Here is a 19,338-nt window from a genome sequence, read left to right on the forward strand (position 1 = left end):
TAGTTGACAGCCTTCTCAGCCAGCATCTAAATATTATGCTAGTAAAGAAAAATAACACTTGAGCATCTGGATGCAATCCAGATCCAATGCGTTTTGGCTTTCGGATGTCTGGCTTGGACTCAACAGATGACACACCAAATATTCAACTTTGTTTTAACTTGCTTGTAAGTTTATTGTTCAAATGCTTAAACATCAACATCAGTTCATCCCTTACGGTTAGACATCATATCCATCATAGCGTCCTTGCTCGTTTCAATGACAATTTGTGGGAGCATTCCGAGCATTAGATTTAGGCTATGCAAAAACAAAATCAATACACCAACAAGTTGAGATCATAAACGACTTTGCTCAAGGCAGCTGAAGTGTGTCTGCTGTGAGGATTATGCGAGCTGAACTAGTGTCCTATTGTTGCCGCTGGGAGTTAATCATTACCGTTTCCCTGCTGCAAAGGAGCGTTATTGGCTTTCTGCTTAAATGCTTACAATTAGTACCGCCCACTCAAATATTCTCTGTTGCGTTTGAGAAAGGATACCTGATGCCTGGCGTTGTACCGGATCGATTGTGTCCAGCAGACAGTGCTTCACTGTTTCTTTATAATTTGAAAGTGTTTAGAAGGTATTTTATTTGGAGAAAGGTCTGCCCAAGAAAAGCAAGAGAAAGTACTTGAAAAGACGCGCCAACCATCGGTCTGCCAAGAGCAAGAAGACTCAGAAAGACGAAGGGCATGGTCGGAATGCCGAGTGTTTTAACTTGTAAGTAATCCCTTTCTTTATATTTTTCCATACTGTCATTCATCTTTTTTTTTGATTAAGCCGTCTTTTATCTGCCATAGTGAATATCTACAGGTTTTCTGTTGATTTGCACCTGCACTCTTGTGCACACTGTTGAACCAGTGGCCCACATGTCTTAAGGGTTATTCTTGAGTTACATAATTAAGAATCCAGAAGCTCAGATAAAGCGATACCACCTAATGAAAATAAAGCAGAACTTTATCTACTTAATATGTGAGGAAAACAGTATTACTCTCAGTCTTCTACCAGAGGGGAGGGTAAGTCTTCACAAGGCATCTTTGAATGTGCTTCTTCACGTTACATCAAATCATTATGATGAGCAAACAAAAACTCAGTTATCCCTTTGTCTGCTAAGATCTTACGCTCATTACAATCCATTAAAGAGAGAGAATAAACTATGCATAACACATACTCTGTTGGATGCATTATCCCTCATATAGCCCCCACAACACAGCTATTATGCTCCCATTTGATTGAATAGCAGCTTGTGGTCTATGTGTCTTTTCAGTGGAGGATTTGGAGCCCTTAATCCACCAGACTAAGTTTTTTTTCTCTCTTTCCACCATCTGGAGTTTACAGCTTTTCAAGACAAAAACACCAGGCGGTGTGAAGCCAGGCTGGAGCTGCTGCTTGATGCCAGGAGGAGGTTTTATTCCTCTTTGCCTGTAGTTTCTTCCTGCTGTACTGCTGACACTGGGGGGTCAATAGTGCAGCCCTGCAATGCAGCTTGAATGTGGTGTACTGGATCCCACTTATGCATTTTGCTAAGTGTGGATTTGGTGCGAATGGATGTGTTTAAACACTGTATTTATAGCATCTCTTTGTAGCTCACTGGTCCACATGTGAGAACCACAACAAAGAATCTGGCATCTTCTGCTGAAATAATTATGACCAATGTTGCACGCAAGTGGGGTCAGCGGGGCCTCGAGGTTTGACTCTAGACATGTGTTGCTATGACCCCTGTGAGGATGCCAATTGGTCTCTTCTCACCACAGAATAACAAATAATCACATGCCAAACATGACTTTAATAAGATGTTGATGTGGTGGTGGTGATGGTGATGATGATGATGATGATGATGATGATGGAGTTACAATGGCCACCAGGGAGCAGCAGAGTGTGTACTCTAATGTGTAACTACATACATGATGGATGCTGGATTTGAAAGTGATTATTGTTTTGGAAAATTTGGTTCCAGTCTTAAATCAGAAAAGGATCAAATGTGGATTTTCTTCTGTTTTACCGTAATTGTTGTTTAGTTAGAGTAATTTGATGTTATGCAGAAAGCTAAATAGCCCTCTGGGAAGCATAGATGTTCTATGTTCGCTGGGAGAAAATGTACTGAAGAGCATTTGTTTCAACATTGCTACACCATAGTTGATCATTTCCATTCTCCCTTAATTTAATTAACTCTACTTGAAAACATGTGGATAATCTTGAACCCCGATTATTTTCCCCTTTCTCTTCTTCTCTTTGGGGTGGGTTATAGAGTCAGATTCCAATCCTCTGACATTAAAAGGGGGAAATAAACGACAAAGGGGCCCTGCAGGTTTGCATTAGAGACTTTTAATTGGTTTTGGCTTGAGTGGGCTGTTAGCATTGCCAGACGTGGGCCCTTAGTGTTTTGCCATGTGGGAGAATTTCCCTGCGCTGGAGGTAGAGAGGTGCCTGCAGAGCTTTTCTGAGTCACCCCTGCTCTGTTTCTTGTTGAAATGTGCTGATAACATGCATGTATTTGTGTCTTTATTTCAGTTATATATGTTTTAATGTGTGTTATAAATCCTTGTAGCCTGTATGGCTATGTGTCATGCATGTTGTTGGCTGTATTTTTATAAAATACGTGTGCTTGGGTGTGTTTGTGTGTGTGTGTGTTTGTGTGTCAGGCTGTGAGCCCAGTATCCTTCTCACTCCCTCTGGTCTCTGCGTGGGTCTTTTCCACCAGCACTACCACCTGTTAGTGTTTTACTCAGGCCCCAGGGCTGCAATGACTGCAGAACCTTGCAGATTTGCTCATCAAGCCCATCAGATCGGCTCTCTTGCCTTAAATCTGGCTCCCATTTCCGATCACAGAACCGTTCTGAGCTGGATTCCTTGCAGTTTAGCTGAGTCAAGACTGTGGGGGCAACTGAACAAGTTTGAGTCGAGCTGAGTTTGATTAATGACTCGTGAGTGACAACATTCTATTCAGCATGCTCCACTGCTGGATTCACACTGTGTTTGCTAAGTGTGGTTTTAGCGGTTAAAGAGATCTTTAAAGTCTAGATTTATTAGGTTACTTTGTAGCACAATTCGGAAAATGTGTCATACACAACCAAGATTCTGGCACCATCTGTTTGAGTAATAATTACTAGTGCCATATATCTAGTGTTAATCTTCATTTGTAGTGAAAATTGTAGTCAAAGATTTAAATGAACACTGATTGTAATAAACAGTATTTACTACCTTCTTACAGGAAATGAAAATATATCAACTCTGCAGCCTAAACCACTGGAGACTGCATCATCAGTCTATTCAAACAGATGGGATTTGTCATGTTTTATGTTTCGTGAGACCTCTGAGCTTTCTGTCCCATTGTCTGTTTCCAATTCAACCCTCTGTGATCCCCGGTCTATTACTTCAGACAGTGTGGCAACCTGAAGCAAAGCTTTTTTTTAAAAAAAGAGAAAGACAGAAGTGACCTAACAGTTAAAGGAACAAAACAGTGAGAGAATGAGAGTAGAAAGGGATTAACTGTCAGGGAGAATGTGAGGCTAATTGAAGCCAGTTTTGCACAGCTGTTTCTTGTTGCTGTGCGGTACTGCACAGAGTGGCTGAGAGGATAGGATCCAGATGTGATCTTACACTGAGGATCACCCGACAATAACAATCCTCAGAAATACCAGGCATAAGGGAGATGGGGGGATATTAGAGTGTCCGTGCTTCTCTACTCTTTTACCAAAACATCACTTCTCTATCTTTGAAAGATAACCCAGCTGTGCCTTTCACTCTTGATTGCAGGTCTCAGCTTGGCTCCTAAGTGGTGTTAATACTGTCATTTTGTTATACTGCCAGCCACCGCCATGACCTCTGTACTCAGGTGTCACTGGTAGCGTAAACATCGCTTTGACACATTTGACTATTCCAAAAAGGTGGCTTGCAGGATTTGAAAGTGGTTTTGCATATTTGTCATATGGCTTTTGAAAGACTCGACCAAAAGGGACTAAAGCTTCTTTTGTATGTTCATCTGTTAACAGTCTTTCGTTTAAATTATAATGAAAAAAAAAACCTCTATCCTTTATCATTTGGGAGGGAGCGGTGCAAGTCCTACGGTTGTGTGCAGACATTCATTTGTTCATCTATTTTAAGTGGAGGGACATTGGGTGGGAACAAAAGTCTCCAGTCACTTCAGTGATCTGGCAAGTGTGTGTGTGTGTGTGTGTGTGTGTGTGGGGTGGGGGGGCAAGTGTAAGAAACGTATTACCACATGCTTTTTTAATGCCTGTCTCTCTGTTCCCACTTCTCATGCCTTTCACCCCCTTCCATCATTTCCCACTTGGCTCAGACAAAGACGAGTTAGCACTGGTTACCCTTTTCTCCACGCCTTCCAGGGTTACTTGGGCTCCTCTTTCTCTCCTCCTGTTTCTGTCTCATGTTTCTCTCTCTCCCTCCATCCATCCTTTTTTGTTCCCTCTACTTTGTTCCCTCCATTCCCACCCTATGTTTCTGTCCCCTCGCATACATTTGCCTCTATTTATTTGCCATTCTTGCCTCATTCCATCCCCACTCACATGTCTAGTCTGCTGTGCTGAGTCCAGCTGCAGCTGGGTTGACACTGACCAGAAGAAAGCTGACATCCAGCTGTGTAGGAGTTATTTTTGAAGACTCATGTGAGAAATCTCAGTGCATGGTCTGACGAGATGAAAAAGCAATATCACACCTTTTTAAAAACAATCTCCTTTTTCCTTGTTGAATTTGTCACTTCTGAAAGACTTTTTTACATAAATAAATTCTTTCACAAAATGTTCCTTAATTCTTGTTTTGTTTTCTTTATATTGAAATAATAGATCAAAAAGAATCATTAATTGTCAGCTGTAACATGTGTAGTGTTTATGATAAGCATTGTGCAACAAGCACAGCTTGTCTCTGACCCAGTATATCACTGCTTCCCATGACAAATACTTGAATGAAGATGATGTAAAGCCTTGGCCTGGTACGCTTCATATCTGACACACAAACACACATGCAGTGAATGCAACACTGAATGTGCGATTCAACATTTAAGCTATTTTCCGTCTGTTGTGAATTTTATGAATTTTGTCGAGTTCACCTCATCCGTCCCTACTCTGATTTCACTCCTGCTAGGCTTTGTGTTGTCAGAGAAGAGGACTGGCTCTCTTTCTGTACAGACACATACATGCATACATAAACTTGCACTGTAGACTGCCTGTTCTTGCTCTCAGTGTGGACCATGTTCAAGGTGCAGTTGTTTATTATCTTGTCCTCAGCTGGTGTCTCTGCTTGTTGTCTTTGCTTGTTTGTCCCAGCAGGGTACTGTAGCAAGATGTCATACCTGCAGTGAGTATGCAAAGCAGGTGATGCCACAGTCCCCTATTGTTCATGTAGATATTTAGGGGACTTGGCTCACAAGACCCTTGGGAGATCAGGAGGAGGTTTGTCTTTGTTTGTTATGTCTTGAAATGAAAAAGAATCAGAACAAGTAAAACTGTAAATATCGCCATCATTCTATTAGTCTAAAGCAGACACATGTGAAGATTATATTGCAACACTGACAAGTCCAAACATCCCCGAGGCTTAACCTTGGGAAATGCCAGCACATGCCCCTGAATGTGCGCGTGGGTGTGTTAGCAAAGCCAGCCGTTATCTTCCCTCAGCTTTAATTGAGCCCTTCAGAAATCCCAAACACTATTACGCACAGACACAAACACACATTGAAAGTAAAGCCTGGAGGCGCTATCTCAGCCTGGCCAGGTGTTCCCGGCTCCACTGCCAGATGAACCACCTGCAGATCGCAGGTGTGGCCATCGCCAGGGAAGAGAACAACACAGCTGCTCCTGCAGCCTCAGGGAGAGAAAGAGAGATATAAGGTTCATAGAGAATGACCCGCTGGTAGCAGGGAACTTCACACATCAGGTAGAAAAACAGTCCAAAGTAACATTAAATCATAGGTGTTGTTGTTCTCATATACCTTACAGAAAATATGACTTTTCTGCTTAGCATGGGTAGTGTGCATTTAATGGAATCAGCTCAGTGTGACATGTTTGGGACTTGTTATGACTTTTGGCACAGCGTGCAAGTCAATTTATTGTTATATTGAAAACAGAAAGTGATACTCATGCTATTTATAATTTTCCCTACATGAGTACTACCAAATGGAAAGAAGAAGCACAGCTTAGTATATCTAAACCTTTGGCCTTTTTAATCCATTTGAGGGAAATCTTCTGTTATGACTAAAATTTATATCTATAATTGCAAGATGTGAATCACTGTACTGCCAAAGATAGCAGAGTGGTTCACTTTTGACATTAACACACACAATAACTTATTAACCCACTAGTACATGAAGGGTATTGTTTATCAAATAATTTGCTAATTTATTGTTTTATTCTTTAACATCTAAACACAGGGTATGAGCAGTGAGGATGGATGGGTTTGGAGGTTCAAGTTTGTCCTCTCAAAGGGACATCCTTCACAAAGAAATACCTATAGATGAAATGATACATTTCAGATGTGGACCATTAATTTTTTTTTTTTTTTATTTATTTATTTTTGCTGCCAGCTTTAAACAAAAATGCCACTAAAGTGTATCCTGCTGTCCTGAAAGGAATGCCCAGAACATGGTTACTCACTGTATATGTTACATCTGTGTGTGGGCTTGTCTGAGTTTTAGCAAGCACGCACTCTTTTAACACAAAACGTCTCCCAAACATGGAGTTGTTTATGAGAGCTATTCATGTTTATGTGCCGACAATTGGGTGAGGCTGGCGACATAGAGCAAGTTGTGATCTGTGGTATCATTTTCCAATTAGCAAAATTGCTGCATTTAAGGATTTAACTGTAAGCGCCATAGATGGATATCCCTGACTGTGTATCTGATACATAAGTTAAACAAGAGCGAGGCTGGAGAGACTTCGAAAAGCGTGTGGTTGTTGAATATCGTTTCAGCGGAGTTACTGGTGAGAAGGGTTTGGCGTCTGGCTATGCACTTGGCTTCGCTGTGTGGAAACTTTAGGAAGATGCAGCCAAGCGAGCGTGTGACCCGCTGCTCATAAATTTTAAGCACACATGCAGCCACACTCTCACTCGCCCTCATACCAGCACACAAACACTTTCTTACTCACTTTCTGTTTCACTCATAAACAGACACTTATGCATGCATCTCCCACTTCTTACACTTACGCATTTCTGTTTGTCTCCATCTTGTTTTGCACACTTAAACACACTCATTGCACCCAAAGAGCAGCTTTGTGTCTCCCCTCCGTGCGTGGAGTGTAATAGGAGATCTGATGGTTTTCCGTGGGTGAGTAGGCGGGTCAGGCCTTACTTAAACTAATGGCTCCCAGCAGTGTTGAATAGCCAGACACAGTGGAGCCGAGGCCTGAGGTTTTGGAATGCCACTGCCGGCTCAATGCCTGCCTTTCATCGGCACTGAGTGAAGGAGAGAAAGAGAGAGAGAGAGAGAAAGAAAAAAAAATAAAAGAAAGGAGGGGGGAGGAAGAGGAGGGGAAAGAGGAAAATACTGGGCTCATTTGTTATGGGTGATATGAGGATGACTGAAAAGGAGGGCACAATAGTCTTTGAATAGAAGGACAGAGTGGGGTGAGGGCAGGTCCGCAGACTGGGGGGAGAGGTGAAGGGAGAGGCGTGTTTGAGCTTGTGGGATGTCAGGAGGGGGTAAAGTACCAGTCGCTAGTTGTTTTGTGTAAGAGCAACGTGGGACCTCTTCTGACCAGTCACCCATTTGTTCTTAATGTCTTGATGGATGAGCTTTGAACAAGTCTTGAGGGAGTCAGTATAGTTTTGAACTGAAGCCATGTCCAAACTAATACAGATAATTAAAACATTTTTTCCTCTAATTGGCCTCATATCCAAACTGTGTGGTCATTATTAGCAAACAAAAACTTGTTGGAAATTCCCTAAAAACCAAATAGGTTTGAAATGCAGATGTGTATGTCATATTACATATGACTGAAATACCCTGTTTTTGATGCTAAAGAGCAATGTTTTGATGGGCTTCTATATTTATGCTATGCAAGCATTCACTGTTAGCCAGTGCAGCATTTTTAAATATTTCTGATTTGTGTTGGTTGTCATCCTGCTTCATGGGGCAAAATAGTCTACTGGATCTGTGCTTTGCGTGTTGGGACACGATGGCAGAGGTGTAACTGGTGCATCAGAGAATTCACTAAAGGGGTTCCCCTTTGCATTGACATATGACAACAAGAGAGTTCTTAACCAAGTGTCAGTAATATGATGAGCTAGGAGTGGAAATGTGCTGGTATGGAAAGTTTTGAAGGTAACAGCTACATACATAAACTCATCTGCAGCTGAGTCTAACTGAGCCATGTGTATGGTATGTTTTACTGAAAAGTCTTAGCAGCAAGCATGCATAGCCTTTTTGGGAGCCAGGGAGCATGCATCTCCCCTCCTTCCTTTTGTTGTAAACTCACAAAGTGTGTTAAACTTAAAAATGTACAAATAGGAAAATCAGTGGAATTGAAAAACTGTCTTGTCGTAAAGTATTTATAGGTCATGTTTCCCAGTTTATGTGGTAGTGATTTAAGTGTGCTACAGAAGCACATCACCTACATCTTTTTTTTTTTTTATACAGTCTAAGGGCTATACAACACTGCTGTGTGAACCAGACCATGCGGCTTCTGGAGAACTTGCGGTCAGACTGTTACTAGGCCGCAGGCCACAGGTGCGCCTGATAATGTTCGACTACAGGTTTACCCAGTAACGTGCTTGAGTTTAGATGACTGATTCAAAACAGTCAGGGACACTGACAGAAGGCTAAATAATTTCAGATAGGTTGAAAATGTGTGCAGCTTATTTATTTGGGATAGAGACAAGGGTCAGATGATAATATAAATATAAATGAATCAGTTATCAGTTGCTTGCACCTCAGCAGTTTGTTACTATGGCAGTGGCATATGTCTTTGTAACCAGAGAGGTGTGTGTAAAATTTCACTCAGCCCTACTCTTCAGAAAAAGCTTATAAATTCAGAACCACAAGTTGTATTGACATGATTAAAAAAAACAAAACAAAACATGAGAGTCCTGAGAAGTTGCTGTTTTTTGTTTTCCTAATCTTAAAAATGTGGTCAGGGGCATGAGATTAAAAAAAAAAAAAGGATTTTGTTTATGCTCTTTTTCTAAACTCCTTGAATCATAATGGGAGTCAGTTGGGTATTTAGATGGCATTTCTCTCAATCAAATGCCTCTAGCTCAAAGAGTGTGCATGTGTTGGCTCTGGGGATTGCATTGTTTGGAAGAAGACAAATTTTCCTATCATTTGGTGATAAGGATGTTTTGGCTTATTATTAATTAGTTCACTTTAGCACTCTAATTCACTTAAATGGTGAGAATTTGGGGTTTTTGCAAATTTTAAATAAATTGAAAATGTCAAACGTACAGCCAAAAAAATTTTGTTTCACCACCGTGCAATATGAACAGTACAGAAAGAGATATGCCCTAAAGAAAAATGTAAAAGAATTTACCTGAGCATAATATAAAATGGTATTGTTTACTTTGCAACAGTCCCACTAACCATAGCCTTAAAATAAATTCCATTTCCTAGCTCTGTTTTCTGGTGGCATCAAATGGAGTAATTTTGGTGAAAAAGTGTATAATTAGAGAATTATCGTTCAGCCACACTGCTTACCAGACGCAGTTTTTGGATTGCCAACTGCTATTTAACTAAAAATGGAAGAAGAAGAATAAAGTTTTTTTTCAGTTTCCATAAAAATTAAGGACATCAAAATAGAAGCAAAAGATGTGTTTGGGTGTGTGTGTATATGGGTGGAGGGTTCTGGGAATCTTAATATCCTCCAATACTTTACTGTAATTTTCACTGTCAATAACACATACAGTAAAAAAGAGCTTTACACTATCTGTTCTTTGTTTGCGTGACCTATCATTTATCTGACCCTGCAGATAGAGAGAAAATAGCCCTCACTTTGCCCTTAATTATTACCGAGAAGCATCTTATTTGATATCTATTTTCTGCCTCTATCTGTATTTTTTTTTCTTTTTTTTTTTTTTTTTACAGTAAATGGTCCATCAGACAGCAATAGACCTTAGATAAATGTGGTGTAGATACTGTAATGGAAAATGCATTCTTTCAAGATCAGACAGAGAAATCTATGGCTGTGTCAGATTAGCCAACATCAGGAGTCTGAACAGTGATCAGATGAGGTAAAGAGGGGAAGGAGACAGCGGAGGGGGGGGGGGGGGGGGGGGGGTCCATGCTGTAAGATGCATAAAGAGAAGGGGGGGCAGCGCTGATGAGATTTGGTGGGGAAAAATAGCAACAGTATGGATAATTACCCACAATTTTTATCCACTATCCTGGGAACTAGCTGCTTTCTTTGCTGCTCTGACTAGCCCAATTAACAAAGAGAGACATTTGAGTATGTCATTATTATTATTATTATTATTATTATGTGCCAGGTTTTGTAATAAGATAAAATGCAAGCTGATCTGAGGCAAACATAAAAAGCAAATTGGCTTTTTTTTGTGCAGTATTGTGCTTTGTGCCATGGCCTTATAGAGACATTCCGTACAGTGAATTTGAGATTGATGGGAGTTTGGCCAGTGAATCAGCTGTTGTGGCTCACTCCACACTGTAATAATAAAATACAAGCTGAATAACTGATAGCATCACATTCACATTACAAAGACAAACACTATATGCAAACAAAAACTAACATAGAAAAAGTGCAAAGCTGGAATATTTCTGAATTTATAAAGTTATGGCTCTGAAAAAATACAAAGAGGCACATTTTTTTTATACAGTTTTTGTCATCATAGGTTTGGCAGCCATCCTTAAAGTAAAGTAAAATCCTATCCCTCAGATCACCCTTTCAGACACGTCAGAGACAACCTTGCTGACAACAAAGTCATTTAACTATGTGGGAGTTGTGTAGTCTTATGAAAGTAAATGTAATTCTTCTTGCAAACTGATTATTGAAGTCAGAATTTTTTTTATGGTTAGCAGCAATATAGAGTCCTGGAGCCCAGTGACTCTGTTTCTTTAGAAGACATCTATTCTTTCCCAGTTGTATGTCTTGATAGCTGTTTTCACATGATCTCAGCATCATCAGTTTGGGTGATTGATTGAGGCTTCTGCACCTGACTTTTGTGTTTCCACACGCATGTCCGTCAGGTAGTGTTTAGGAAAGTTCAGGTCTGCACTGCATGTGTAAAAATGACTGAAATTTTATTTGCTATGAAAATGATGGTGAAAATATTAAACATATGGGTGGGAGATCTATAAAAGAGTTCCATTTTCAGTTGCAGCTCTTTAGACATCTTCTAGCATTCTAGCATCAATCTAGCATTATACTACCAAGTCACTTATTTATATGCACAAGCAACATATGTTTAGCATCTAGCACTGCTAGCAAGTTTGCATTTATTAAGACCTCTGAACTTGTTGGAATATTATTATCTTCACCTGTTAGATCATACCAGCAGATTCCATTGTTGTTCTTCTGCTGCATTGCTATTGTTTGTGTGAAAGAGCAGCTATTTGAGTGCTATCAAAAAGTTGAAGTCTTTTAAAAATGTAGTTTTCTACTCTCAGCACTTGCACCACTTGTGTATGCCACTCATGAAGCTACAGACAGGCCACGCTGGCATCTGTCATCACAGTAATGACCCATTAGAAAACCGTTTTCACCAGAAGCGCACATGCATCCAGTGATCCAGCGATCCAGCCGTGTATCGACTGTGTTAAAAATGAATGGATGCAATTTGTTTCACATTGGTCTTGAGTACACAGCGTGGTTGATAAATTAAGATAATCCAAATGAAGGAACAGACACATGATACACTCAGCCTTTCTGTTTTTTCCCATCAACATTCTGTGGTTCTGAACTTGTACACACACACACATGCAGAGACCTGATGTTCTATCTTGTTTACTCAATCACCAAATTCCCATATAGTTCCCCTTTTCATCCATCTTCCTCTCATTTTTTCTGTACTTTCTAAAAAAAATGTTGTTTACTTTTTCTAAAAGTAGAAGCTTGGCTCCGGGAGCGTGTGAACAGTAACAGATGCTGCAAAGTCTCTTGTTCTGTCTCTGTCTCACTCTTTATCTCTCACACATACACACAATGGCAAACAGCTGCAAGGGACTTGAACAGCTACAGTAAAAGAAACCCATAAAGTATGCATATATATATATATATATATATATATTTTTTTTTTTTTTTTTTTTTTTTTTGTGCAATGATCGCTTATGGTATTTAATCAGTGTCAACCAGCATCTCAAAATCTTATCCAATAAAAAGCATGGGGGAAAAAAACCATTGCAGCATAGGTATTTTGTTATAGGTACTGATGACACAGCAAAAGAAGACCAGTTAGTGGAACAGAAAAATGTGTCTGTGTAAGCACAGACTTGAGCGCTGCACAAAGGTTCATAAGAATCCATTCGAACTGACTGCAGCCATGCAGTCAACACAGTAGGGGTGTCAGAATGTTGCCTAGAAAAAGCTGAACCATCTCAGTTTGTAACAATGCATTGCATACTGTTACAACTTCTGGAGAGGGGACAGAAATTTAGGCCACAGATGCACACTACATAAATTACAGGTAAATATTTCGTGAAAAAATCACATAAAAAAATACAATTAAACAAATAAAGAAACATAAAGTCTATAAAGTGAAAGAAAATGGAAATCATGAAGCAGGTACGGGGAACATGAGCAGATAATCTGACAAAGATAGCAGTAATGACAGGACTAGATATAAAGTGAAACTAAGGGGCAGGGCAGACAATGACAAAGGAGGGAAAGGAATATAGCAGCAAGGAAATATTTTCTTGCCAATTGTAACCTTTCATTCATAAACCTGCTGCATCAACAGAATAGCTCCATGAAAATCCATCCATCCATCCATATAATCAGTAAATAAATGAATACCTCACCTGGTTCACCCTCTGCCTGCCTTACGTCGCCAAAGAGTTTGCTGGATAATGTAACATGTAACCTTGCATATTTAGTATTTATATCCTCATGCTTATCCTCCAAATGTCTTATTATGCTCATTTTCCGCTCTGTATGTTTATTCTCTGACTCTATAGCTCAAAAATAATATTTATCCCCTTCCCCTTCAAGAACACCCTTCCTTTAAGATCATTTTCTTCTAATTGGCTAACCCTGGCAAAAAATAAGGTTTAATTAGCAAATGGCATATACTGACCACTTTATTTGAAGCTTTGGCTCTGTATAATATGAGCATTCACCATTGTAACGGTATGTATATGTATGTAAAAGCATAACAGGTTCAGATTAGTCTATATTAAACTAAGAATAAAAATAGCTGATTTCCACAGTGTTGTTGATCACATTAGTTATTCTTGTTTCCAAATACAATGCATGTCAGTACTATAGTCAGTGCTGAGATTGTGGTACTAAAGGCAAAAAAGCATTAAATTAATTTGTTAATTTGAAAAAATATATATATTGTCTGTCTTATTGAGATATTGAAATAGAGTGAAAACAATTTATAGGTAAAATTTGACATTGCTTAAATTTGGGCATTCACCGAGGACTTTCTAGCCAGTGATAGCAGCAATGATAAAAGACCATGCTTGTTCATCTAAATCAGCTCGTATCTGATATCCATCATTGGTGTCAGCTCCTCCAGTATGTACTGCCATCATGTACTGGTTAATGATATAGCTTCATATGCTTCTTAATTTCCCCACCTTTTCACCCCCCCTTGCTCTCTCACAGCCACCTGGTCCTTCCTCTGAGCCTGCTGACTGACCAGATGCACTCTGAATAGCGCAGGCCTACTAGAACAGAGGAGGGAAGAAAGAGGTTATTAAGGCTGAATATTCACTACAATGTAGGTTTAGGCAAAGCACAGCAATATCAAACCCCACAGTGAACTCTTTTATGACTCTGCTACATTATGTGGTTTACTAAATGATAAAAAAAAAAAAAAAAAAAACAAAAAACATATTCAGTCTTCAGTCAGTATAAACCCTGGGAGAGTGGTAGCCCCAAGCTCTTTTGCAAAGCAATAATCAACTATATATCAACACCTAACAGCAAGCTAGATTGTTATGCTTTTATTCATTCTTTCATGCAAAGAGTTTTGTTCATGTTATTCATATTAATGTGTGATTTCCACATCAAATTTAGATTGTTTTAAACATGATCCATGAAAACGAGATAATCATGGATACATAAAACAACCAGTAACAATCATGCTAATATAAAATGTACTTCATAAGATCACAATAACGTATAATTTTTTTCCTTATGTATTTTTATGTGTTTCATCATTTTAACTCTGTGACAGCCCTCTGCCTTGGCCAGGGCCTGCTGTTGTCTGTTTGTCCAGAGAATAGTACTTTCAATATAGTTTACTACATGTACTTTAACCTAGTATGTACAAACACAATAGCCATAGATATTTATGTTCACCTGTCTGGTTCAAATGCACGTTCTTATCATCTGTTATTTAACTGAAACTCAGACCGTAGTATTCTGGGCAAGAAAAAAAAAACTATTCAATTTAAGTGGATCCATGTCATATTTACTGTGGGTTTGTGTGGACTGCCCAGCCTCCACTAGGTTAACCTGCCACTTGCACTGTGCATAAATCAGGCAGTGATTTAAGTTCAACTCAGTCAAAATAGATTACAGAGGACAAGAGAGTAGAAGAGGAGAGAAGAATAACTTATTCATGCTCATCAAGTGTTCCTCAATCTGTTGGCTGGCAAGACAAAGTTGAGCTGGCTGCATTAAGGAACTGAGAAAAAAAGAGGGCTATGCTGAAAGGGTTGAAAAATGCTAGGGAGGGTGGTTAGTATTAAAACATTTTAAGAGGAGATCCCCACTTATCTTGAGGGGGTGGATGGGAGTGAGGTTGCCCCCCTTTCTACACACACACACACACACACACACACACACACACACACACATATACTTTTGTCTTCCTTGGCACAGCCTCTTGTTTAGCCTTTAGGTGCCAAAGCAATTAGTTATGTTAATTGCAAGGTCCATTGCACTGAATGCAGGTTGAATGGGGCCAGTCAGCAGTGGATGATTGGCCACGATCCACAGGGGAAGGGGAGTGGGGGTTGGAGAGTGGGGGTTGTGACGTTGCTGGAGCACTCGACCCATGAAAACAGAGGATGGGATAGTGTGTGGGAAAATAGGGGAGGAGCCAGAGCTGGAAGAGAGAGATTGAGAGGGTTGGAGACAGAGCTTGAGAGAGTAAGCGTGAGAGAAGCCGCAGATTCAGTCAGTAAAAGAGAGAGAATAAAATAATACAGTTGCGGCAGACTCAGTAATAGATATAGTAAGAGTGACAGAGAGAGCTTCACATGAGCGAAATTAAAGTAAGTAAGAGTGTGTGTAGTGCAGTGTTTGCTGGTCTGCTCGGTTATCTGTCTCCATCTGGGTGCCATCTGTGTCTTTGGCTCTGGCCTTCACCACACTGGGGCTCACATATGTGGGAATGCAAACACATGCCTGACATATGAAGGCGCAGAGTCACAGAAAGGGACAAAAAGCAAAGGATAAGAAAGCAAAACCCCAACACTGCAGCTGACTTTCTTAAAGGACTGAAGAGTGGACTCTACAAGAGTGGAGGTAGGATTGAATATGTTCCAATGTGAATTTGAGTTTGTGTTTTTGGATGATTCTTTTTTAGTGAATAATGTTTGTTTGTTTGTTTGTTTTTATGAGTGAGTAAGTGTGGCAAACAGTCCAGTTTATGTGCCTAGTTTCTGTGTGTTCCATCCTAATTCCCAGAGCTGTTCTGTACTGTACAGATGGTGCTTCATCCTTATCTCTTCATCCTTGTCGAGTGAGGTAGGAGGGAAGCCTCTTTTACCTGTGCACAGAAAATTTCTCCTGCCATATGGGCAAAATATTAATTGCTGTTTAAAAATACTTTATGTTTAGAAATATATTACAATTTTATGAAGCATTGATGGCATTTGTAAGAGAAACTACATGGGTGCAGTCCAGATTTTGCTTTGCTGTTTGGTTTTTTTCTTTCATTTACCATAGCTCATTTTTCCTTGTATATTAGTCCTGTGGAAGTTTGTCTCAGTGTGTTGGAAAAAAAAACTAGTTATCTATTGTGAGAAAAGAAGTTGCAGCATTCTCCAAAGTTGGAGCAATCATCGGTTTTGTTTTATAAACCTTCCCTGGATCCAAACAGTTTATTCCACTTAGGGCAATAAAAAAAAGTGGCTGGATTGGCTATGATATGTGGGCCACTTTGTTTCACTGTGGGATTTATGTGTGAACAGCCAAAACAGCAACCATAACCAGATTAAAAAAAAAAAAAAAAAAAAAAAAAAAAACTGAGCAATGAGAGTGACTTTGTGTGTGAAAGGGGCTTAACTCTCTCAGCTGTCATTTACTCAGATAGTAATCAGTTTTTCCACATGGCAAGCAGAGCAGAAGAAACTAGGTAAAGAAGACGTGTGCATCTGTTGTACAGTATCCCAGACATATGGGAAGAGGAGGGAAACTGCTGTGTCTGTCTTTCATGCTGTGCCTGCATGTTACACACTGACATCAGTGGAGATGTTGATACCAGTGCAAATGTCACACAGTTGCATTGCTCTATATTTTCTCTGAGTCTGGCCTTTTACAGTACCTTACAGGAGATATGCTCATGTTTCTTGTGTGCATGGGGAGGATCTGACTGGAGAAGCAGGCAGAGGAAAGGCAGAGAGAGCTGGCCAGTGTCACACCAGACCAGGCCAGTTCATCAGGGAGATAGGAGCGACTAACTGTCGGCTGCACAGACTCAAACCAGAGATCCCTGTTGGGTCTGCTGGACTGTGTCATATTCCTGACAACAGTCACTGTGCTGTATCTGTGAGTTGTGTATGTGTTTGTGGAGAGGCCATTAAGCTTCTTTTATTCAGAAATTTGATTCCACTTACATTCATCCCCGATGAGCAGTTACAGTTTTTGTCTTAAATTTATGTGGCTTTGAAGTTTTTGATCACACATTTCATAAGTGTACAGTATGTTTGAGTCTAAGGAAGTGAATGTGTCTCCATGTGTGTGCCAGGTGTCTTGCAGACTTTGTGTCTGCTGAACTACAAGGTTGCCTCTCTTATAACTTTGTGAAGCTTTTTTTTCCCCCTTCTGACCTCAAACCCAGCTGAGTTTCTCTGCTAGAAGCAAAGTAATAAATAGAGACCCAGACCACCACCACAACTACCACAGACCATGACCCTTGCTTACTACAGAAAATACCCCCTGTTTTGGAATGCATATATACGGTGTACACACTGAATAGAGGAGCTGCTTCAAGAGTTTGCTGCAGGAAGTAGTCTATTAGTTCCAGTGGCAAGGGCTGTGATATCTGACCCCAGGGGTTCAGTCAGAGCTTGTGCATTTGAATTAGTATGTTCTTGCTTATGTTTATGTGTGTGGACATAACAGGGTCAGGTCATTTAAGTAACTCAAACTATTCAGTCAATACAAGTAGCACCCTGGGTGTTACTGAGTATGGAGAAACATATTTGCATCAGTGGGCACCGGCACTCTGGCCATCCTTCCTCTTGCAACCCAGTGATATAGTGGCTTCTCTCACCATTGCATGACTCAGAGTTCTCTTGGAGTGGTTCACTGACCCTTTGCTAGACTGAGAGATCCACTCAATGACCCATGACAAGACTTCACTGGGATAATGTGGAGAGGGATGCTTAATAGGGTGTGAAATTACATAAGATGAATTCCTCAACGAATCTTAAAGTTCTGCAGTTTTGGGTTGACATTTAGTCGCTGTGTAAATAGAAGGTTAACATTTTTATATTTCAGAGTTGATGAAAGAATAGTAGTCTGTATTTAGAGCAGGTGATCAAACCAATTAGCTCAACGTGTTTAAAATAAGTGCCAGGTTAGGGTATGGCACAGAGCTTGTTTGTTCAGTAGCATTAGCTTTCCTCTCACATTGCATTGTCATTTCAATGTTAATATCACTATTATACAATGGAACCTTAATGCCAAGTTTTCCAAGACTTAACCATGCAGACACACATAGATTGATGGAACACTACTTTTTTATCCTCCCAGAAAAAAAAAAAAAGATGCATTTAAACTTGTGCAACTCTCGTGGAAAGATTGTGTAATTTTCCAATGCTAAACCCAAAAGTCAAAAACTGATACTCAAGAGAACTAAAAAAAAAAGAAATGCATTTGCTGTGTTGTTAGGTGTGTGGGTGGATAAGAAATGGGTGGCGTTGCCTCTCCATGAATTGTCTGTCATAGTCATTATTTTCTCTCTTTCTCTGGCTTTCCTCCCCCCTTGCCTCAGTCTAAAGAAGTGTGGATGTAAATGAGAGCATTTCACTAACAAAAATAGTCTTTTGCCTATTATGATTTGGTTGAGACTTTAAATGATAACACTCATCAAAACACATCTTAGCCCACACGTTTACCCATCCTCCATTAGTATGATTGTCTCATTCTCTGCATTATTTTGAGCACATCTGGCCTCTTTGTTTGACTTATCTGTCTCTCTCAGCGGCTGTTGAGCTCTGGTTTTTTAAACAGCTGGGCAAAGCTTGCCCGCAGCTCTGTGTTCTGGTTTTTTATGGTTCTTAGCTTTGAGTCATCGGATCACCAAAATCCGAGTGTGACAGATTAGTCATCTCTATAGTCAAGTTTAAGAGAATGGCTCATTTTTACTACAGTAATGCTGCTTTCACACACTGACTCCAGAAAATGAGAATCGGGTTGGGACACATTTCAATGCTCTCCTTTCTCACATTTTACTGTGCTGAGAATTTGCTTGAGTAATACTTACTCTTTTCTCACATCGGTGGAAACAGCACATCCCAAAATCCCACAGATTTTTTACCTGGAAGCTGGGATGTTAAAGACTGTTTAATCTGGCTTTTGATTTGTTTTGTAATTTTTCTTTGGTTTGCCTGTGAGCTAAGTTTATGCCTCCCTTTTGATGTGTTTGGCCAATAGTGTGTTTTTGAGATCCTGATCAGTGAAATGTAAGCCTTGTGTGCCTTGATATAACTCGTGATTGACAGAACTTATGCAGCCATTTATTGCTAAGTGTGTTGGCAAAAGCATCGCTTAGAGATTCAGTCTCAAAACTAAAAGGGAAGATTTACAAGGCAACTAAAACTGACACTTTTAAACAAGACACTCTGACCCCCTTCCTGCTAAGCCATTTCAGCATTAATGTAAAAAAAAAAAAAAATCCATGAGATTAATTTAAACATGAACCCTAATACTAAGCCATTGTACCAGCTTTCCTAGTCTGGGTCAAGACCGGCAATTTAATTGTCTTCAGCATGCCACGTGGTGATGGC

General features: G+C 39.9%; 1 protein-coding gene across 2 annotated transcripts in view; it reads left to right on the plus strand.

Moving 5' to 3' along the window:
• The first annotated feature begins 498 nt into the window (after positions 1-498).
• cbfa2t2 (CBFA2/RUNX1 partner transcriptional co-repressor 2) overlaps positions 499-19,338 on the plus strand; it is a 35,989-nt gene continuing 17,149 nt past the window's right edge. Inside the window, exon 1 of one of the 2 annotated variants that reach the window (XM_030730452.1) lies at positions 499-752. In XM_030730452.1, coding sequence (XP_030586312.1) covers positions 725-752 — 28 coding nt within the window. In that variant the 5' untranslated portion in view covers positions 499-724. Of the gene's footprint in view, positions 753-15,243; positions 15,629-19,338 lie in introns of those variants that run through there. The other variant, XM_030730453.1, reaches the window with a different exon arrangement.

The sequence above is a fragment of the Archocentrus centrarchus genome, chromosome 5, assembly GCF_007364275.1.
Source record: "Archocentrus centrarchus isolate MPI-CPG fArcCen1 chromosome 5, fArcCen1, whole genome shotgun sequence".
Lineage (NCBI taxonomy): Eukaryota > Metazoa > Chordata > Actinopteri > Cichliformes > Cichlidae > Archocentrus > Archocentrus centrarchus.